General features: G+C 32.9%; 1 protein-coding gene across 1 annotated transcript; it reads right to left on the reverse strand.

The window, feature by feature from the left end:
• Nucleotides 1-8,331: 8,331 nt before the first annotated feature.
• On the reverse strand, nucleotides 8,332-20,345 carry LOC133205279 (tetratricopeptide repeat protein 36-like). Its single transcript, XM_061341052.1, has 4 exons — nucleotides 20,216-20,345; nucleotides 18,434-18,616; nucleotides 14,145-14,246; nucleotides 8,332-12,065 (listed from the first exon to the last, which is right to left on the reverse strand). Exons 1-4 carry the CDS (start codon nucleotides 20,334-20,336, stop codon nucleotides 11,911-11,913), a joined length of 561 nt encoding a protein of 186 aa, XP_061197036.1. The 5' UTR covers nucleotides 20,337-20,345; the 3' UTR covers nucleotides 8,332-11,910.
• Nucleotides 20,346-20,486: the final 141 nt, after the last annotated feature.

Genomic DNA, 20,486 nt, shown 5'->3' on the forward strand with positions numbered 1-20,486 from the left:
AACGGGAACATTTTCAATAAACCTTATGATTTCTACACTTTCATTGTTAGATCGAAGAAAAGAAGAAATAATTTAACCTCAATTCTTTTGATCAAGTTAGTACGCAAGACTGTTTTTGAGGATTGCACAATGGTTGTTCATACAATATTAAAACCTTTTAAAGTGATACGACTGGTAACTTTGAAGAGAATTCTTACCATCGACACGAAACTAAGTTTCTCTGATTAACGTTTATGTAATGTTACTCATGAATAAATCATGTAAGATTTATTTATTACACGTAATGGCGTCTAGCTATTTAAATGTAATTACGTTTAAGTCAAAGAAAAAGGAAAGATTTAAGCTTCTTTAGAAAATTGAAGAATGATCAAAAGTGTCAAAATTTTGCTTTTCAGAATTGAAAAAATATTGCTTATCCACAGTTATATACAAGATTTATTATTTTAAAGTCACCTGAGTCACTCAGGCCTAGGTGACCTATTTCTACTTGTTTTTGTCCGTCGTCGTCCGGTAACATTTGAACATTTTTAGCTTCTTCTCTAGCAACACTGAATCCGTTTTTAACTAATTTTGGCAGATATCATCTATGAGTGAAGGAGAACAAAAATTGTCAATTTCACGATCCCTGCCTCCATAGGGCCTGAGAGGTGGGCTTAAATCATCAAAATTCATGCAATCTTTTAAAATCTTCTTTGCTCTTGAACTGTTGTCATGACTGTAAAAAGCATTGAGTCCTCTACCAAAATTGTGAAATCCATGGCCCCATGGAGATAAAGGGAGGGGCTCTAATGATCATATAGTGAAAATGCGTATAGTAACACCCCCCCTCCCCCCCTTGTAAATTGAGCAGATAAACTAAGTGCACGAGTAAAAATGCATTATTTCTTTGAAGATCTTCTCTACTTTTGGATATTAAGCAAACAAATAAAGTGCATAGTCATGATGAGCAAGTTTAATATTGCTTCTACCTAAATTGTGAAATCCATGGCCCCTGGGTCAAGGATTCTGGTGTTGGGATGGGGCTGTGTGAAAGTATCGTGAAAATGCATTATTTCTTGGAACATAATCTTCTTTGCTCCTGGGCATCTACATTTAGGAGGCAAACAGAGTACAAAGATGTAATAAGCAAGGGCGTTTTTTTCAGATTTGATCTAGACCACTTTGTCAAGTGTACAAGAATTTTATAATATATAACACTAAAAGTACTTTCATAGTGTTTAATGGTCAGGTAGTTTTGTATAAAATGATAATGTGACAAAAATACCTTATCTTTGTACATTAATGTTCTTCAAAGACCAAGAAAGGCCAATGTGAGAGGGAATGAGATGTGTTTGTTAACAGTGTTCAAGCAGTATTATTTTGTTCTGTTTACATAGTGATAGTGACAAATAGGAGCAAGAAGAGACAAATTCAAAGATCTACTCTAAGATTTGTTACTTCAATACTAGAATAATTATTTTGTTGATCCCTGATCCTCATATTTCTCTTGCGTTCAATCTACATGTATCTGTTTATTTTGTTGTATTTTATACTTCTATGGATCGTTTACAGAGTTGTGTTATACTCAGGTGACCTTGGATCCTTGGGCATCCTGTTGAAGTGATATGGTGGGCAACTAGGGGTATGTTTAAACAATATTTATTTAGAATACTGAATAGATTAAGCAACAGGCATACAATGCCTATAAATACCCTCTCTATACAAGAAGTCAAGGTTACAAATACAATGAACTGAGTGAATATATATATTACAATACGGGTAAACATACACACACAGACACGCACAGATCCAGATAAAAAATATCTTTATTAAAGAATTTCTATCAAGTAAGTGCTTTAATAGATTCAAAATATTTAATCTGTTACAAGCTTTTTCGTAAAAAGTAAATATATGGTTATGTTACTATACGCGAAATGTAATAAAAACGCAAAATGTAATAAACCGCGATTATTACATTTTGTGTTATTACATTTTGCGTCGAAATTAACGCAGAATGTAATAACGCAAAATGTAATAAGAAACTTTAAGGAATGTTACATTTTGCGATCTTACTTTTTGCGTTGATGTCAATGCAAAATCTAAAAACGCAAAATGTAATAAGATATTTTTCAATTGTTATATTTTTTGTTATATTTATATTTTACGTCGATAATAAGCAAAACGGAAAAATGCAAAATGCCCAACACACTTTTTGGTCAGTTAAGTTGAGAATAATTTTCACACCAATGATTATATACATAATTATATATATATATATATATATATATATATATATATATATATATATATATATATATATATATATATATATATATATATATATATATTGCTTCATTATTAGCCGCGATTCCTGATCTACGAAATAATGCGAGTTCCATTTCAAGGGATCAAATATAATGTGCCGATTTCATGACTTTCAGGCATGACAATTTTTATTTATTTATTTTCTGATATGCGAAAGGACATGTCCATGTCTTGTGTTTACGTATATTCGAGTAACTAGTATTTGATTCGCCAATTATATCATTGATTAAATTCCACCGATTTTAAATCATCTTTGCCATCAGTACCACTAATATTCAGTGGATATACAATTTTTATGCTAGGAGCGTGCAATGTAAAAAATTACTAGGAAACAAAACCTCAAAATTCTATGAAACAAAGTTTTATTTATGCATAAACAAAGAAAAATTATATGAAGGACCTTAAAAGCATTTCATACTCCTAGCCGACTTATTCAATTCGGCACATTTCCTATTCATATTTTATAATATTAAAGATTATATTTATAAATATTAAAGATATGTTTAAATCAATTTTATGTTATGATGTTTTGCGTTGAACACAAGCGAAAAAATTATCTTTTGTGTTGTTACATTTTTATTTATCACATTTTGTGTTAAATAAATAACGCAAAATGTAATAATCAAAAAATACATTATTCGTACATTCTGTGTTAATCTCGACGCAAAATGTAATAATCCTAAAAAGTGTGTTTTTCGTTATCACATTCTATGTTGATTTCGACGCAAAACTTAATAACAAAAATGCAATAATCCCAGTTTATTACATTTTGCGTTGTTATTACATTTCGCATTGTAACAATGGTTATTCGAACTATTCTAACTACCATCGGACTGAAGGTGAAACCCTAGATGTATATGACTACTGTCTTTTCTCGAGGAAGTCATTTTGAATATGGGATAGAATTAATTGACCCGTTCTCTTATTTGGTTTCGTCAAAAACGTCCAGCATGCATGAGTATACATATATGTGATTTTTAATCTGTTAAACACTACAAATTATACAGTTGGAAATATCGAGTACGAGAGAAACGTTGTTTTAGTAACAGAGAAGTTGATACCCATTTGTTAAAAGATTACAAAGAGTAGAACGTATTCTACTGTATGCAATATGCAGGCAATGGAAAATCTAATGTAATATGCACTCAGTGCAAAACCTTATGCAATATGCAGTCAATGCAAAAGCTAAAAAGAAGGCAATCGCTTGGTTTGTTCAGTGGTTGCATACTGTTTTGGTGGTGATGGGGATAAGAGAATAAATACAGCGACATGACAGCAGAAATTGAATTATGGCACATGTATAATTTTATCAATATGTTTTATCTGTAATAAAGACATAATTATCGAACCAGTAAAATCGCATAATAAATTAAAGGGAAGTATTGTTTCAATGGCAAGCACAAATATAAAAGAAAAAACAAATTCTGTGATTGCATGAAAACCAGAACATAGAATTATAATAGAACCTATTCAAAATTAGGACTTTACCTCAGCATAACCAGAAACAGACTATGCAAGAAATGATCTCACCTAAAACCACTTATTAATATATGAGTTTTACTCTTACTCCCAAATCAAACTTTCTTCTTGAATTCGCATTAACTATCAGATCATACTTTTGTAGTCTGATTAAAACAAACCTTCACTAGCTCCTTTTTATTTTGATTGTCGCGTGAATCAAAATCACGAGACATGCAATCAAAATAAAAAGGAGCTAGCGAAGGTTTGTTTTAATCAGACTGATACTTTTGTGTTAACATTTGTCCACAACGAAAATAGACTCGGGACAAGTATCTGTGGCCTACAGTCGCTGGGGGTTGGAATTAATCTGCTGCTGCTAAGCTACCTCTGTACCATAATAAAACACCTTCTAGGCCTCAATAATGAAAGTTAAATATCTGTTTCATATTTTGATGTTTTACGGACTATAAATGATAAGGGCCACCTAACAACTAAATTGTATCAATGACAAACGAGTTGACTTCAACTATCCTTATTTATGTAGTAATATTCTGCATACGGTGTTTACATCTCTCAACTAATTCGGTACTCAAGAGCATGCTCGGAGTACATTCAATTTTAAATTCGAGGCAGGCTACTGACAAATAAGTTGAAGTTATAGGGATTTCAACTACCTCGTGTAAAGTCAGCATTTCGTAGATTCTTTGGTCGTCATAATGACCTTGTTAGCAAATATAATCTATTATGCATCGTATTTTGGCTGACGTGTTTAATACCAATTGTTAAGCCTTTGTTTTTATTGTAAATTAAACTACAGAATGCCCCGTCTATCTGATCAATACATATGGCTCACGGTAGGTGTGACCGGTCGACCGAAATTCCCAAAACTTTGACAGTCCAGGGATAATAAATTCCAAAATGAATGACCGCATAGCTTTAGAACCGGCTGTACTGATTTTGTCTGTTTAGCCATTTTTGTTTGTACAATTTCCCTCTACCATATCAAAAACTACAAGTAGCAAATTTATATTTCAGGGGCTATTACTCCAACATTTGGAATCAAACATTTAAGGTACTAGTATATGTCACTCGTGACATGAGTTATATCAAGGATTATTGAGAAGTATATATTAGATAACTACTCATAGAACATGACTCAAAATTGCAAAAAAAATTGGTGTCAGAGTGCATCTTACTGAGCTACGGTACAATTAACTTGACCTTTTTGCACTTAAATTGTAACTTTAAGGTCAATCACTTTAACCTTTACCGTATCTTACCAAATGTAATCATGATAATAAAATTAATTTAATATAATCTTAATAGTTGTAAAATAGTTCGAATAATATTTACTATTGAAAAATCCTGCAAATTAATGCACGTAAACTATTGTGTGACCTTTTACCACTAAAAAAAATATTTTGGATATTGAAAATTTACATAGGCATGCAATAAAATATTTCCCTGTATCAAGCTTTCTCCGACTTAAATGCTGATCGGTTAAAAGTATCGTGTTATTTAATGAAAGAACAAGTTGGGGTGACGTAAATTTTGAGATATTTATCACCGAGATTTTTGTGTTGTCATGGGTGATATTTCTGAAAAAGATGAACAAGGCTCTTGATAAATTTTATGTTGTTTATTGTTGAATTTCCAGCAAAAAGACAAGATATAATATGAATATAAAAACATAAGTAATAAACAATGAGTCTTTGCACTTGAAAAACACTATGCAACATTGTCTTAAAGTAAAGATGTTTACTGACCACATTACATAATACCCATGATTCACATGTGCACATAATATCACATAAAAAAATTATACTTTTTTTATTATAAAATCTTATTTATTCTAAAAATATATCAGAGGGTCAATGAGACCTGATGATATATTGGTCAAATATGTGAATTTCAGGCGAAAAACGATGTAAATTTTATCTTGACCTCTTAAATATATTTTTTTTTTTTTTTTTGCAAAGTATATTGAGTGAATGTGTAAAACTTGTTTTAAAAATATTAAATGAAACCTATACTTAATATTCCTAGCATATTCAGGGCTCTAACTGGCGACCAATTTAGTCGCCATAGCGCCTAAAATTTTTGATTGGCGCCTAAAAATTTTCCATAAGTCGCCAAAATGGCGACCATTTTACATTGACTTGGCAATCGTCGGATTCCTGAAATTTTAACATTTTTAACGATTTTTTGAAAAAGCGAAAAGAAATTTATAAGAAAAGGAAATCATTTGAAGCAATGGACATATCATGTTTTCTTAGTCACGTCACTGTTCCCTATATTGATTGATATTAACTTTTGGTACGTGCCTTAAAAAAATTGCCTGGCGACTAAAAATTTCCATTGGCGACTAAATTTTTTTGTGATAAGTCGCCAGCTGGCGCATTAATTTTAGAGGCCACTTAGAGGCCTGATATAACAAAAAAGATCCATGATAAAAAATCAAACAAATGTGTAGATTTGAAGAATTTTCTTCTAAATATCCTTCTACCACAAGAAATAGTCCCCCATAAATCTTATTTCTTTACAATTCTAAACTATGATCAGTTTTTAAATTGAATATAATTTGCAATGTTTCATTCAAATATGTCGTAAAATGTTCTGTAAAACGTGTTTAGATATAAATAATGAATACATTACTTGTTACATATTTTTTGTGAATTTCTTATCTACTTTCTTATCTTATCTGCCTCACTTATCTATTTCATATCCATGAATGGAGGAATAATAAAATACTGATATAAACTAGTTCTTACAAAAAAAATTTAATTTTTAACTCGATTTTCTTATGAATGTATGACAATTTAAAAAAAAAAAACCCATTCTAAACACAATTTGGTAAAGAATGTTAAGAATGAATTGTTTAGAATGTGATTTGGAGATTTTTAGACTAGTGTGTACATACGTCTTTGATTCCCGATTTTAGCACCACCCTTACCCCATGGCCATGTGGTGTTTGTAATTTGAAGAAAATCCATCATAAACGTCATATTAGTTTAAATAAATATTTTGTAAAACATATTCACATTTTTACAACTACTGATATATGATAATAATAATAATGTATGTGTTTCAAAAAAATTTATTCAGTTCAGTTAAATACAGACGTAGATCTACAATTACGCACACTTCATGTATTAAAAATTAGTAATGATATTTGAATGCATTGAATTAACACTGGCGGATTTAGAGGGGGACCTAGCCCCCCTCCCCTTTTTTGCATCCAAAATATACCTAAGATTTAATAAATCAATTTTATTTGGTTTGGCCGTGGGCCCCTACCCCGACCCCAAATTGCCCCCCCCCCTTTTCAAGATTCCAGGATCCGCCACTGATTAAAATGAAATGTCTGTAAAATTGACAATAATGTCAACATGAGATTCTTTATATTCAGTATTTAAGGGAAAAAATGAATGATAACAAGAGGCCCATGAGCCTTTATGGTCACCTGGATGTCTCATCGTGTTTTTTTCTTTACCCACTACAAGTATTAGTTAATGTAATTAAGTAAATAACACTGTTCCCTATATTGATTGATATTAACTTTTGGTACGTGCCTTAAAAAAATTGCCTGGCGACTAAAAATTTCCATTGGCGACTAAATTTTTTTGTGATAAGTCGCCAGCTGGCGCATTAATTTTAGAGGCCACTTAGAGGCCTGATATAACAAAAAAGATCCATGATAAAAAATCAAACAAATGTGTAGATTTGAAGAATTTTCTTCTAAATATCCTTCTACCACAAGAAATAGTCCCCCATAAATCTTATTTCTTTACAATTCTAAACTATGATCAGTTTATAAATTGAATATAATTTGCAATGTTTCATTCAAATATGTCGTAAAATGTTCTGTAAAACGTGTTTAGATATAAATAATGAATACATTACTTGTTACATATTTTTTGTGAATTTCTTATCTACTTTCTTATCTTATCTGCCTCAATTATCTATTTCATATCCATGAATGGAGGAATAATAAAATACTGATATAAACTAGTTCTTACAAAAAAAAATTTAATTTCTAACTCGATTTTCTTATGAATGTATGACAATTTAAAAAAAAAACCCATTCTTAACACAATTTGGTAAAGAATGTTAAGAATGAATTGTTTAGAATGTGATTTGGAGATTTTTAGACTAGTGTGTACATACGTCTTTGATTCCCGATTTTAGCACCACCCTTACCCCATGGCCATGTGGTGTTTGTAATTTGAAGAAAATCCATCATAAACGTCATATTAGTATAAATAAATATTTTGTAAAACATATTCACATTTTTACAACTACTGATATATGCTAATAATAATAATGTATGTGTTTCAAAAAATTTATTCAGTTCAGTTAAATACAGACGTAGATCTACAATTACGCACACTTCATGTATTAAAAATTAGTAATGATATTTGAATGCATTGAATTAACACTGGCGGATTTAGAGGGGGACCTAGCCCCCCTCCCCTTTTTTGCATCCAAAATATACCTAAGATTTAATAAATCAATTTTATTTGGTTTGGCCGTGGGCCCCTACCCCGACCCCAAATTGCCCCCCCCCCCTTTTCAAGATTCCAGGATCCGCCACTGATTAAAATGAAATGTCTGTAAAATTGACAATAATGTCAACATGAGATTCTTTATATTCAGTATTTAAGGGAAAAAATGAATAATAACAAGAGGCCCATGAGCCTTTATGGTCACCTGGATGTCTCATCGTGTTTTTTTTCTTTACCCACTACAAGTATTAGTTACTGTAATTAAGTAAATAACTTATTTCCAATTTTTGGGCATTCAAAGGTACAACATTAACATATAGAGAGGGAGAGATAAATGAAATGTAAGAATGTTTTAAGTCCATCTAAGAAGGACAAGATTATAAGACCCATGATAATGAATGTAACAAATGAATGCTCTTGAAACTTGGATATTCTGCAAATTAGACTTGTAAAAAAGGGTTTATTACATTTTCAACAGTGAAATACTGTGATTTATTTATTGAATAAAAGTGATGTTCTCTCACAGTGTGAAAGGATACTGCAAAGTGATATTCTCTCACAGTGTGAAAGGATAACAAGTAAAAAACATAGGTAATCAGAGATTACAGAGCTCACCTCAACGAATGTTGCCTTTAAGTAAGGCAAAGTCCCACACTAAACTAATAATCTAGGAGTGTGCATCCCTAGATGCAACATTTATGCGATTTTGGTCTGATAGGGCTTGAGTTACTTGGTAATAGACTTATCTGAAAACTTAAAACTAGTCACTCCTCCAGAAAATGTAAGTCAAATCCAGCATCCGAAGCAAGTTTTGAGATTGTTCGTCCCTTGATGCATCATCCATGCAAGTTTTGATCAGATAGGCCTTATAGTTACTTGGAAATGAGATCTGCTCCAAAAATTTTAATCTGGTTACTCATCCGGAAAATGTAGGTCAGATCCAGCATCCGAAGCAAGTCCAGTAGTGTACATCCTTAGATGTATCATCCATGCAAGTTTGGTCAATATAGGGTTTATAGATACTTGGAAATGAGATCTGCTCCAAAAACCTTAACCTGGTCACTCATCCAGAAAATATAGGTCAGATCCAGCATCCGAAGCAAGTCCAGTAGTGTGCATCCTTAAATGTATCATCCATGCAAGTTTGGTCAATATAGGCCTTTTATTTACTTGGAAATGAGATCTGCTCCAAAAATCTTAACCTGGTCACTCATCCGGAAAATATAGGTCAGATCCAGCATCTGAAGTAAGTCCAGTAGTGTGCATCCTTAGATGTATCATCCATGCAAGTTTGGTCAATATAGGGTTTATAGTTACTTGGAAATGAGATCTGCTCCAAAAACCTTAACCTGGTCACTCATCCGGAAAATATAGGTCAGATCCAGCATCTGAAGCAAGTCCAGTAGTGTGCATCCTTAGATGTATCATCCATGCAAGTTTGGTCAATATAGGGCTTATAGTTACTTGAAAATGAGATCTGCTCCAAAAACCTTAACCTGGTCACTCATCCGGAAAATGTAGGTCAGATCCAGCATCCGAAGCAAGTTCAGTAGTGTGCATCCTTAGATATATCATCCATGCAAGTTTGGTCAATATAGGGCTTATAGTTACTTGAAAATGAGACCTGCTCCAAAAACTTTAACCTGCTCCAAAAACATTAACCTGGTCATTCTTCAGCTGAAATTGCAGCATCTGAAACCTTGACTGGTACAATGAAACACACTAGAAGCATCCTCCATGCATCTCTGACTAATATAGGCCATAGAAGTACTTGAAAAGAAAACTGCTCCAAAAACCTTAACCTGGGACGCCGACGCCAACACCGACACTGACGCCGACGCCAAGGGTATTACATAAGCTCCCCCAACTTCGTTGAGGTGAGCTAAAAATGATTATTGGCCGGTAATAAGATATAGTAACTAAACCATTTTGATAGAGACTAAAACTGCCTATTTCTTCCCAAATATGTTGCTAAAATCCATATTACAATGTTTTCGCTATGACATCTCAACCGCTCAACTATGACGTCACAGCCTATGACAATGTCTTACGAAAAGACAGAGGCAAAGGGAAAATCAAACAAAATGTAATAAACAGAAAATTCAATGTTTTGTAGTTGGATATGGAATTAATTTCACTCGTGAGACAGGATTTTTTATATTTTCACTCGTGCTTTGCACTCGTGAAAATATCAAAAATCCTGTCCCACTCGTGAAATAAATTCCATATCCAACTACAAAACATTGAATATCCTCTATTTACATAATAAATATTTTGTGATGCCATGTATTATCATTAATACATGTATATGTCAGAGGCTATATTTATTACTTATACTATTAATGGACTTAATTTTTTTCTTTACTAAATCATAACTTGCTATACAGTCAAATATAAAGTGGTGTTTGTCTTTAACATGTGTTCTTTTTCCTACTAATTAAAATGTACTGGAGTCTAAATGCATCTGCACCTGTGCCTATGGGCAAAATTTTGGACAAATTTGAATATACACTACATGAAAACTAGAACTATTCAAAATGGACAAATACCCCCAATGGGATTTCAGAAAAGGTACCAAGTCACCAAAAGTATGTTTGTGGATCTAGGTGTTCAAAATTTGTTATCATTGACAGTCAAAGTTGATCATCGTATTTTTTTAATGAATGATGAACTATTGAGCCACAGCCTCATAAAACATTAAAATACTAATCATTATATAGTTTTTTACTAGATTGTAAAACTTAAATGCAACCATCTGTCATATTTGTGAGACATGACACTCTGCAATTTGTTTGCCGAGATATAAAAAAATAAAATAAAAATACATTTATATTAAATTAGTCTAGACAACTTTATATACCAAATAAAATTTGAAAATAAAAAGCTGGCCATCAAGTAATTATGTATTTTAATTTGACTAACTCCATTTGTGGGGGGTATAATAAACTTCATTTGGGGGGGGGGTATAATTTTGTAATAATTTGGCAATTTTAAGCCTTGTTTGGGAGAATTTCTATGAATTTTCTTTTTAAATATAAAGAACTGTTTGCCCCCAAAATTAATTCTACACTGCAATATGATGACTGCATATAAAATTATAAAGACAATTTACAGCCTTAGGTCCTTGAGAAGAAAAAAAATTCAAAGATTTTCCCTATAGATATCATTCCCAAAACTTAAACTTCTTTTTTATGCCATACTTTCAGGAAGGGGGAGGGGGTGTTTACTTAGAAAATGGAACAATCTTTATCTACATAACATGAACATGCTTGGAAATAAATGTAATGATTTGAGGCTCTGGAAAGAAGATCCCCCCCCCCCCCATTATTTTTACATGAAAATTTGAATTTCTTTGTCTCTGGCCTTGGTGCTATTAATTTCTGTGTAACACTTTATCAACCCCCTTTGTAGGCATTGGAAAGGGGGAAAAGTAGTGTAAGAACAAATTTGAATCTTCACTTTGATCAGGAAATTATATAGTGGTTCTTAACAGGATTTTACAACCATGATAAATTAATTATCTCTCTTTAGAAAGTTTTGTGTGACAGATGACAGAGAACAACTGTTGAAAGCAGACAGCAATAGGTCACCTGAGTAACTCAGGACACCTAAAAAATCTTGATATGGAAAGTATTCCACACTAAACCTCTCCATTACGAACTTTTTGCATAACTTCACAGAGCATTTGATTACACATTGCTGCATACGGATTCATGGCCACAACTTGCTGTTTCGCAAACTGACCACCCAATCTGCTTGCATGTTTAAAGTCCTCTAAAGACTTTTCATCTTCACCTGGGAATAAAAAATCTCTTCATTAAATGCCTTCATGGAATTTTTAATTTTTGTATAGCCTTCTGCTTTGCAAAAAATACTTTAATTACAAAAAGTAGCTAGAAAAAGTGCCCATACACTGTATCTTCTTTGGATAAGTGAAAAATTTACCAGCAAACCCATGGTCATGCATTAGCCACTATTATTTCAAACAAGAGGCCCAGGGGCCACATCGCTCACCTGAGCACTCTGGCTAGGAAAAAGCAGAAAGCAATTCAGTCTTGAAAAGTTTTAAAAGTGGTTCGAGGGGATGGGGGGTGTTGATTTGAATTAATTTGAATCTATACTTCATAGGGATACTTTTGAATTAATAAGACAAATAATGGCTTTGTTGTTCTAAAGAAGACAATTTTAATTGATATATATCATTTGTATTCCTTTGTTTGACTATGATCCCCTGTTATGGCCCCTCTATTCTCCTGGGGGTTCATGATTTGAACAAAATTTGAATCTACATTACCTGAGGATGCTTCCATTTAAATATGACTAATTATGGCTTTGCTGTTCTAGAAAAGGAAAATTTTTACAGATTTTTCCTCTGTATTCCTATGTAAAACTTTGATCGCCCATTGTGGCCCCACCCTACCCCCGGAGGTTATGATTTGAACAAAATTGAATCTACACTTACTGAGGATGCTTCCATATAAATATAACCAATCATGGCTTTGCTGTTCTTAAGAAGAAGATTTTTAAAAGATTTTTCCTGTATATTCCTATGTAAAACTTTGATCACCCATTGTGGCCCCACCCTACCCCCGGGGGTCATGATTTGAACAAACTTGAATCTACACTAACTGAGGATGTTTCCATATAAATACGACCAATCATGGCTTTACTGTTCTTAAGGTATTCAATGTATAACGACCATATTTTGTACCTAATAAATGAATGGTCCGATATTTTTAATCAAGGTAGTATTTTGAAGGTTTTATCACATAAAAATATTCCACCAAAGGAATTTACAAAATTTTGATATTGACCAATTAGTTGCACCTTGAATTTTACATTAAAGTCTATGGACAGCACATGTATTATTAGGATATTGTAAAAAGTAATTTGAACTCCATATAAATCTCTTGGTGAAAATATGCATAAACTCTCTCTTTATTAAAATGTAAAATAAAATGAATCATTTGCCACAGATATTTTGACAAAATTAAAATTTCTTTTTTTGCATCAAGGGCAGATACTCTTCAAAAACGTTTAATGTGCTAAATAGCCAACTTCTTATGTTATCAGTGATGTGAATTTGGTTCATTTCACTTTTATCGTTATCTAGCAATACATATTTAATTAGTTGAATATGATTCAAAATTGTTCAATATCCCTTCATTATACATTGAATACCTTAAGAAGAAGATTTTTAAAGATTTTTCCTGTATATTCCTATGTAAAACTTTGATTGCCCATTGTGGCCCCACCCTACCCCTGGGGGTCATGATTTGAACTAACTTGAATCTACACTACCTGATGATGCTTCCGTATAAGTTTCATATTTTCAATCCCAGTGGTTCTTGAGAAGATTTTTAAATGATGCCAATAATTTTTCACAAATTCATAATTATCTCCCCTTGGAAGAAGGTGTGGCCCTTCTTTTGAACAAACTTGAATCCCCTTTACCCAAGGATACTTTGTGGCAAGTTTGGTTGAAATTGGCCCAGTGGTTCTTGAGAAGAAGATTTTTAAATGATGCCACTAATTTTTCACTAATTTGTGATTATCTCCCCTTGGAAGAGGGCGTGGCCCTTCATTTGAACAAACTTGAATTCCCTTTACCCAAGGATACTTTGTGGGAAGTTTGGTTGAAATTGGCCCAGTAGTTCTGGAGAAGAAGATGAAATTGTGAAAAGTTTACGACAACGACGACAGACAACGGACAAATTTCTATCAGAAAAGTTCACTTGAGCCTTCGGCTCAGGTGAGCTAAAAAGGAAGAAAAGACATTGATTGCCTCATTTTTTTTAAATTTGTTTTCCGATTCCTAAAGCACACTGAATTCACTCCCATAAAGAATCAAAGAATAATCAATGAGCTTCCTACCTTCCAGTTTGTAGATAAGGCCTCGCTGAGTGTATGCCTGGCAAGCCACTGAACCACACCCACTGCTTAGTGTTATAGCCATGTTCAAATCCTCTAAAGCACCTGTTAAGGACATTTGTTGCTTAATATTTTTATATAATATATATGTACCTTAAATGATATCTACATAATTATATTAGTAATGCTATTGTCATTTATAAAGATCTAATCACTACACATAATTTAACCTTTAAGCTGACTTATTGGATAACATCCTACATGTACAATGCATGCTGCAGCTTATAAATATGTTTTTTATCTTAACAGTGATCACAAATTCATTTTTAGCAAAATTCACATTTTTTTTCTTTTCTTCTTTTAATTGCTAAGTCTTCAAATGTTGATGAGGGTCTTGAGGTGTGTTCCTTTGGTGACTGAGATTCGTCAACAAAACTTTGAGTTAATGCCCACCATCTCAAATATGTTCTGCCAGCAAGCCACTTGTCACACCTCCTTGTTTCAGTGACCCTCGAAATGCTATAGCGGTGAAAGGTGAGTCTCCAGTGCCTTTAAATAACCAGAACCTGTGACTAAGGGAAGGAAAACCTTGACAGAAAACCAATGGTCCTCCGAGTCCAGGGGGTTTTGCTTATAATTACATGTAGCAACCCTAACATGTAAAAATTTTTAATCTAACTGCTACAGGAACCAAAGCCGAGGATAATAGTAACAAGGGAAGTATGAAAACTACTCAGGAAACTGAACACATGAAGGATGGCAGTCAAACCCAGCAGGAAACTGACATCCAGTTAGTGGGTGGACATCCTCCACCCTAAAGAAGTACCATATGTACAGTTGGTTGCTGAAACATCCACAACCTCCACCAGACAGGAAAATTAACTCAAGTCTTAAAGGAAATGGAAAGGTACATCGTCGAAATGCTAGGTACATGTGAAATGAGAAGGACAGGAAATGGGGCTCGAAAACTTGCCACTGGTCATCAAATATTTTACTCACATAGAAACAATGACCAGCACAACCATGTACAAACTTTTTTTTCCAAAACTCAAGAATATAAAAAAAGAAGAAGTCGTATTTATATAATTAAAATGGACAAGTTAAACCAAATAGATTTTTAAAATTCTTTATTCAAATTTGAACGTCCTATAAAGTGATTAAAACTTGTATAAATTCTTAAGGATGATTGCAGAAAGGTAGAATTTTGAACAGCATAGAAAGTTTACAATTTCTTAATTTTTTAGAAATTTGATATTTGCATCATTTACCACCAAAATAGATACAAAAATATACATCAATCCAAGCATCCATTTTTTTTTTGGTATCATCTGTCCTTAATACATGTACTCACTAAAAACTAGGGAAGTGCATGTAAGGTGGGAAAATGTGACAGACTAAACCGGGATTCAAACTCAGACCACGAAAATCTCCAGTCAGGTGCTCTACCAAGTAAGCTATCTGGCCACCAGTGATCAAACCTGTCTGATTGCCACATCTGCATAGGCATAGACTGGTTATGAAAGTCACTATCATTCAGGCCAGTAGAGGAATGTCCTGGACATTTTAACAGTCACTTAAAGATCTTGACTTAAATTTGCAGATGAAATCGCTTTACTAGCACAGGGACATAAGGATATACAACGCAAAACTGATGACCTAGTCCAGTATGGCAGACAAATAGGACTAAATATAAATGTTAACAAAACAAAATTAATAAAGATAAATACAAAGATAGACAAGGAAGTCACAGCAAACAACAATAGATTAGAATTAAATACAGTCAAACCTCGTTATCTAGAACTCAAATGGACCGAGAAAATACCGAGGATTCAAGATATCTAGGGTAAAAGACTTAAGGAATAAGCAGTTGGAACTTCAAAATCACTTCGACATATCCATGATATTCAGGATATCCGTGTTCCAGATACCAAAATTCAACTGTATATATTGACATCCACTGAATATCTTCTCCTTTATTTCTTAAGAAAACCATTGCTGTTTATCAGTCAGTAAACAGCAATAAGCATATCACCTGTAAAGATTTCTTGAGCAGTGGCTCTTCTATCAATTAAACGTACAATAATGTACATATCAATAATACAATATTTAATCAACTTAATCCTACTTTAGATGATTTTTTGTACATATATAAATATAAACAATAAAACATCTTTCTGTTTGTTGATATGGGAATTAACGTTGCAGCTATTGCAGAAAAAAATACATAACCTGCGTGAGCGGGTTATGCATTTTTTCTGCAACAGCTGCAACATTAATTCCCATACCAACAACCAAAGAAAGCATTTTATTGTTTAAATATCTTGACAGCAAGATCACAGCCAATGTAGATTCCACCATGGATGTTGAAAGTAGAATAGCAAAAGCCTGTGTCATTTTTTCAATCCTATGGAATATCTGGAAGTCCTCAATCATCAGAACTAAAACCAACATAAGGATTTAAAAACAAATAATATTGGAGTCCTCCTTTATGGCTCTGAATCCTGAAAGATGTCAAACAACAACACACTAAAATCAGACACCTTCTAAAAAGATGCTTCCACAGAATACTCAAGATATTCTGGCTAAGCAAGATCAGTAATGAGAAGCTGTATGAAAGAATACAAATACCTGCCATATTTGACCAGATTAAAAAGTGATGAAAATGGATTGACCATGTTCTAAGAATGAAACATAAGATATACCAGAAGTAGCCTTAAGATGTACAGTCTCCACCAGGAAAGTGAAACAGAGGGCAACCAAACGAGACATGGCGGTGATAAGTAGAACAAGAGATGAAAGATCAGGGACGTACTTTAAGCATGGTGCATAAAATGGCAGCTGAAAGACATAAATGGCAGTCTTCAGTGCAGGCCTTATGTGCTCAAGGCTCAAAGAGGACAACTAAGTAAATCTTTATGGGATGAAAGTGGATGCATACATGTTAAACTCTACCACTTTACAGGGAAGTCTCTTTTTTACTCCATCTCCTACATGTACCTACCACTTTTATTAAAAAATCTACCACTTTTCTATAAATTCCATTTTAAATTCGCTAGGGTAGCCATTTTTGAAGCCACCTGGTCATAAAATCTTGTTGGTTTTCAAAGAATAGCATGATTTGAACTGGGAGGATACAAACACTGTTTTGGTGCCCATCTTTAGATGGACTTCAAGAATGCATTGAACAGTAACAGGGATTTACATCTTCATGATTACATTTGGGTATGATAATTTTCATTTACATCCTCACCACAAAAAAGAGAGGGATGGTATTCTAGAATCTGGTTGAAAACTTTGTTCTTAAAAAAAATGGTTCATAAAAGGTTAAAAATTGAATTAATATTTATTTTATACTCTTTTGCAACTCTACTTTCGATTTCCCCATTGCCATGATAGCAGAAAATACAAATCTTGTTTAAAGAAATACAAACTTATAGTTCTAGATCTGAATTGTCTAATGACATTATTTGCTCTATTTGGTAACTAAATGGACAATGACAATTGTTGTTTGCAGGCTACATATACTACTGATGAGCAATCATATTTTTTTTTTTTCATAATTGATTATCAGAATAATTGGATGCACAATAATCAATTCATAAACGATTGATTTCAAGTATAAAATTTGTTCAATTTTGAATGGAGAATAATTGGTAAAAAATTCTGAAATGATTTCTAAAATGCATTTTTGATGTACGTATTTGTATCATTGGATTCATTTATTAAACTTATACTTAAGATTTAGTTACATTCAATGAAGAATGAATCATAGGAATAATTTGCTTAAATAATATTGTGATTAATCAATTATCAAAATTATAATTATCATCCATAATTGGGGAGGGGGGCATTTTGAATAGATGATTTATTTAATTGATAAATCGGTACATCACTGGGCTATATCAACAAAAATCATTCTTCAAAAGGCAAAGCAGCTACTAACAGTCATTGTGATAAAGATAAAAAAAAACATGCATTATTTATGTAAGTGTTGTTTTGTCTTCTTAAATGCAGTAAGCTGTTGTTTTTTAATTTTAATTATTGCAGTGGTCATTAGAGGCCAAACTTATATCTCAAAATTGAAGCAAAAATCACCCAATTCAATGTTACCACTTTTGAGGTCTGAATCTCCATCTTTTCATCACAGTAAGTTAACATGTATGTTGGATAGATGGAGGCATAATCATTCAAATTTTTAGTGCTCACTGTTCAAATATTTTACTCTGCCTGAGACTATATGACAAAATACTTATATGAAATAAATAGTTTACATATTTATTTTATATGTTTACCCTGGACATCCCCCTTAAGACGAAGAGCCTGAGCACGATTATTATAACCTGATGCCCTTTGGGGGGTGTTCTGAATGGCCTTCGAGAATGAATTTAATGCTGTCTCTATGTCCCCACTCTCAGCTGCTTGGACCCCCTCAATTTCTAGCTGCTTTGAGACTTTAATTTCATCAGTTTCTTCCTCTGAAATGAAACAAACACTTATATGATATTAGTTTCTATTAGAAATCTAAAATTAAATTTTATTACAGACATATAAGAAAATGAGTTTGGAATTATTCACACTAAAGCTACATTTTCTCACATCCAGCAATACTTTACAATTCCTTCTCGTGTCACTTTCATGACATGGCAACAAATGTAACAGAAAGTTAGAAAATTGGACAGACCAGGCCAGGACTTGAACTCTGGCCCAGTGAATTCTAGACGAATGGTAAGCTGTTGATCTACCAACTGAGCTATATCTGACATGTATCAGTTGATTGCACCTGCCTAACCTCCCAGGGTTCGACACTAACGGTGGACCGGCGGCCCGAGTCCACCAAAAAATTGGAAGGTCCACCAAATGTTCTGGACTAGTTGGACCGTCGGACCACTTTGAAATTAAACACCATATTAAAAAGAAATGGTAATTCCACTTTTTCTATAAATCGACATCCGTAAATCAACGATTAATTCATCCATACTTATATTTTACAAGAAATAAATAGGGTATAATTTATTTTGGGTAATCAGGGGAACCTAGTGACTAAATATATATTTTACATGTAATATTGATGACTACAATATCAATAACATTGACTGCAAGAACATTCAACACGGACCCTGAAAAAGAAGCATGTAAAATTCCAGCCAAATTGGTCAGTCTGTACTTTGTTTGTTTAATGCACAGAAAGGTGTGAAAATATACACTGGGTAACAGGAAATCACTTCACGCCTGAACGCACTCTGATGGCCAGGTTTGGAGATAATGAGAATTGATTGACAGCTGCATTTATGCAGTGTCCTCAAACAGGTGTGATTTATATTTTATGAATATGTTATCTGCAGTTCCTGTTTTTTTTTCTGCTATACATTATATCACATAAAAGAATCATATGATCGCAGTTTATTTGAATAAATAATAATTAATAAAAATAAATAAATAAATAAATATACTTTTGTCAGTTTTGCATCGTAGTAAAAAGTATTTTAGCCATAGATACATGAAAAATTCATTTGTTTATATGAACAACTCAATTATTGGGATTATAAATTGTATCTACCGTTGGAAGCTAAATAAATGCAGGTTTTTACCATTGTAAATAAATGATATTAAAATGACAAATTGTTTGAAGATGTAGATTGTGTTCTTTTTTTTAAATATTGAAAATATGTTTTACAATATTGCTGAAAACTCCTGACTAATTGATTTGTTTCTGTTGACTGGTTAAACTTATACTTTATTAGTCTGATGAAACTGGGTACATAAGTTGGTTTCAAGCCTTGTGTAATGAACTCATTCATTAATTCAAACATTTATAAAGGTCCACCAGAATTTGAGAAGGTCCACCAATATTTTTTGACTAGTGGACCTGCGGTCCACCAAGGTAAAAATGTTAGTGTCGAACCCTGCCTCCAAATAAAAATATGAAGCCAGACACATAAGCACATTAAAATGGACATGTTAAGACATTCATCAAAAGTGGAGACTTGCCACTAAATTGAAAATGATTATTTAAACTATGTAGGTCCATGATGGCATATTTATTTATGTCCTGGTCAAAGTTAATTTGCAACTACCAGTTTCATTCTCCACTTCTTCTTCGTCTACAACATCGCCGTATGGTAAATTGGGATTGAATATTCTGTTCAATACGGCATTGTCATGAGCAGAAACATGATTATGATCACCACCCGACATCGTTTCACATTTGTCCTTCTGAAATGACAACAAACTTTTTCACATGCACGCTTGGAATCAGCTTGATTTTAAACGCTCAGTAGATCTTGTTATTAAACTACCGGTACACCTGTACACATTTTTTTTTTTTAATAAAGAATTTTAAAAATA

This window comes from Saccostrea echinata, unplaced genomic scaffold, assembly GCF_033153115.1.
Source record: "Saccostrea echinata isolate AGI-Se365-2 ecotype Australia unplaced genomic scaffold, CSIRO_AGI_Sech_v1 ptg000054l, whole genome shotgun sequence".
NCBI lineage: Eukaryota > Metazoa > Mollusca > Bivalvia > Ostreida > Ostreidae > Saccostrea > Saccostrea echinata.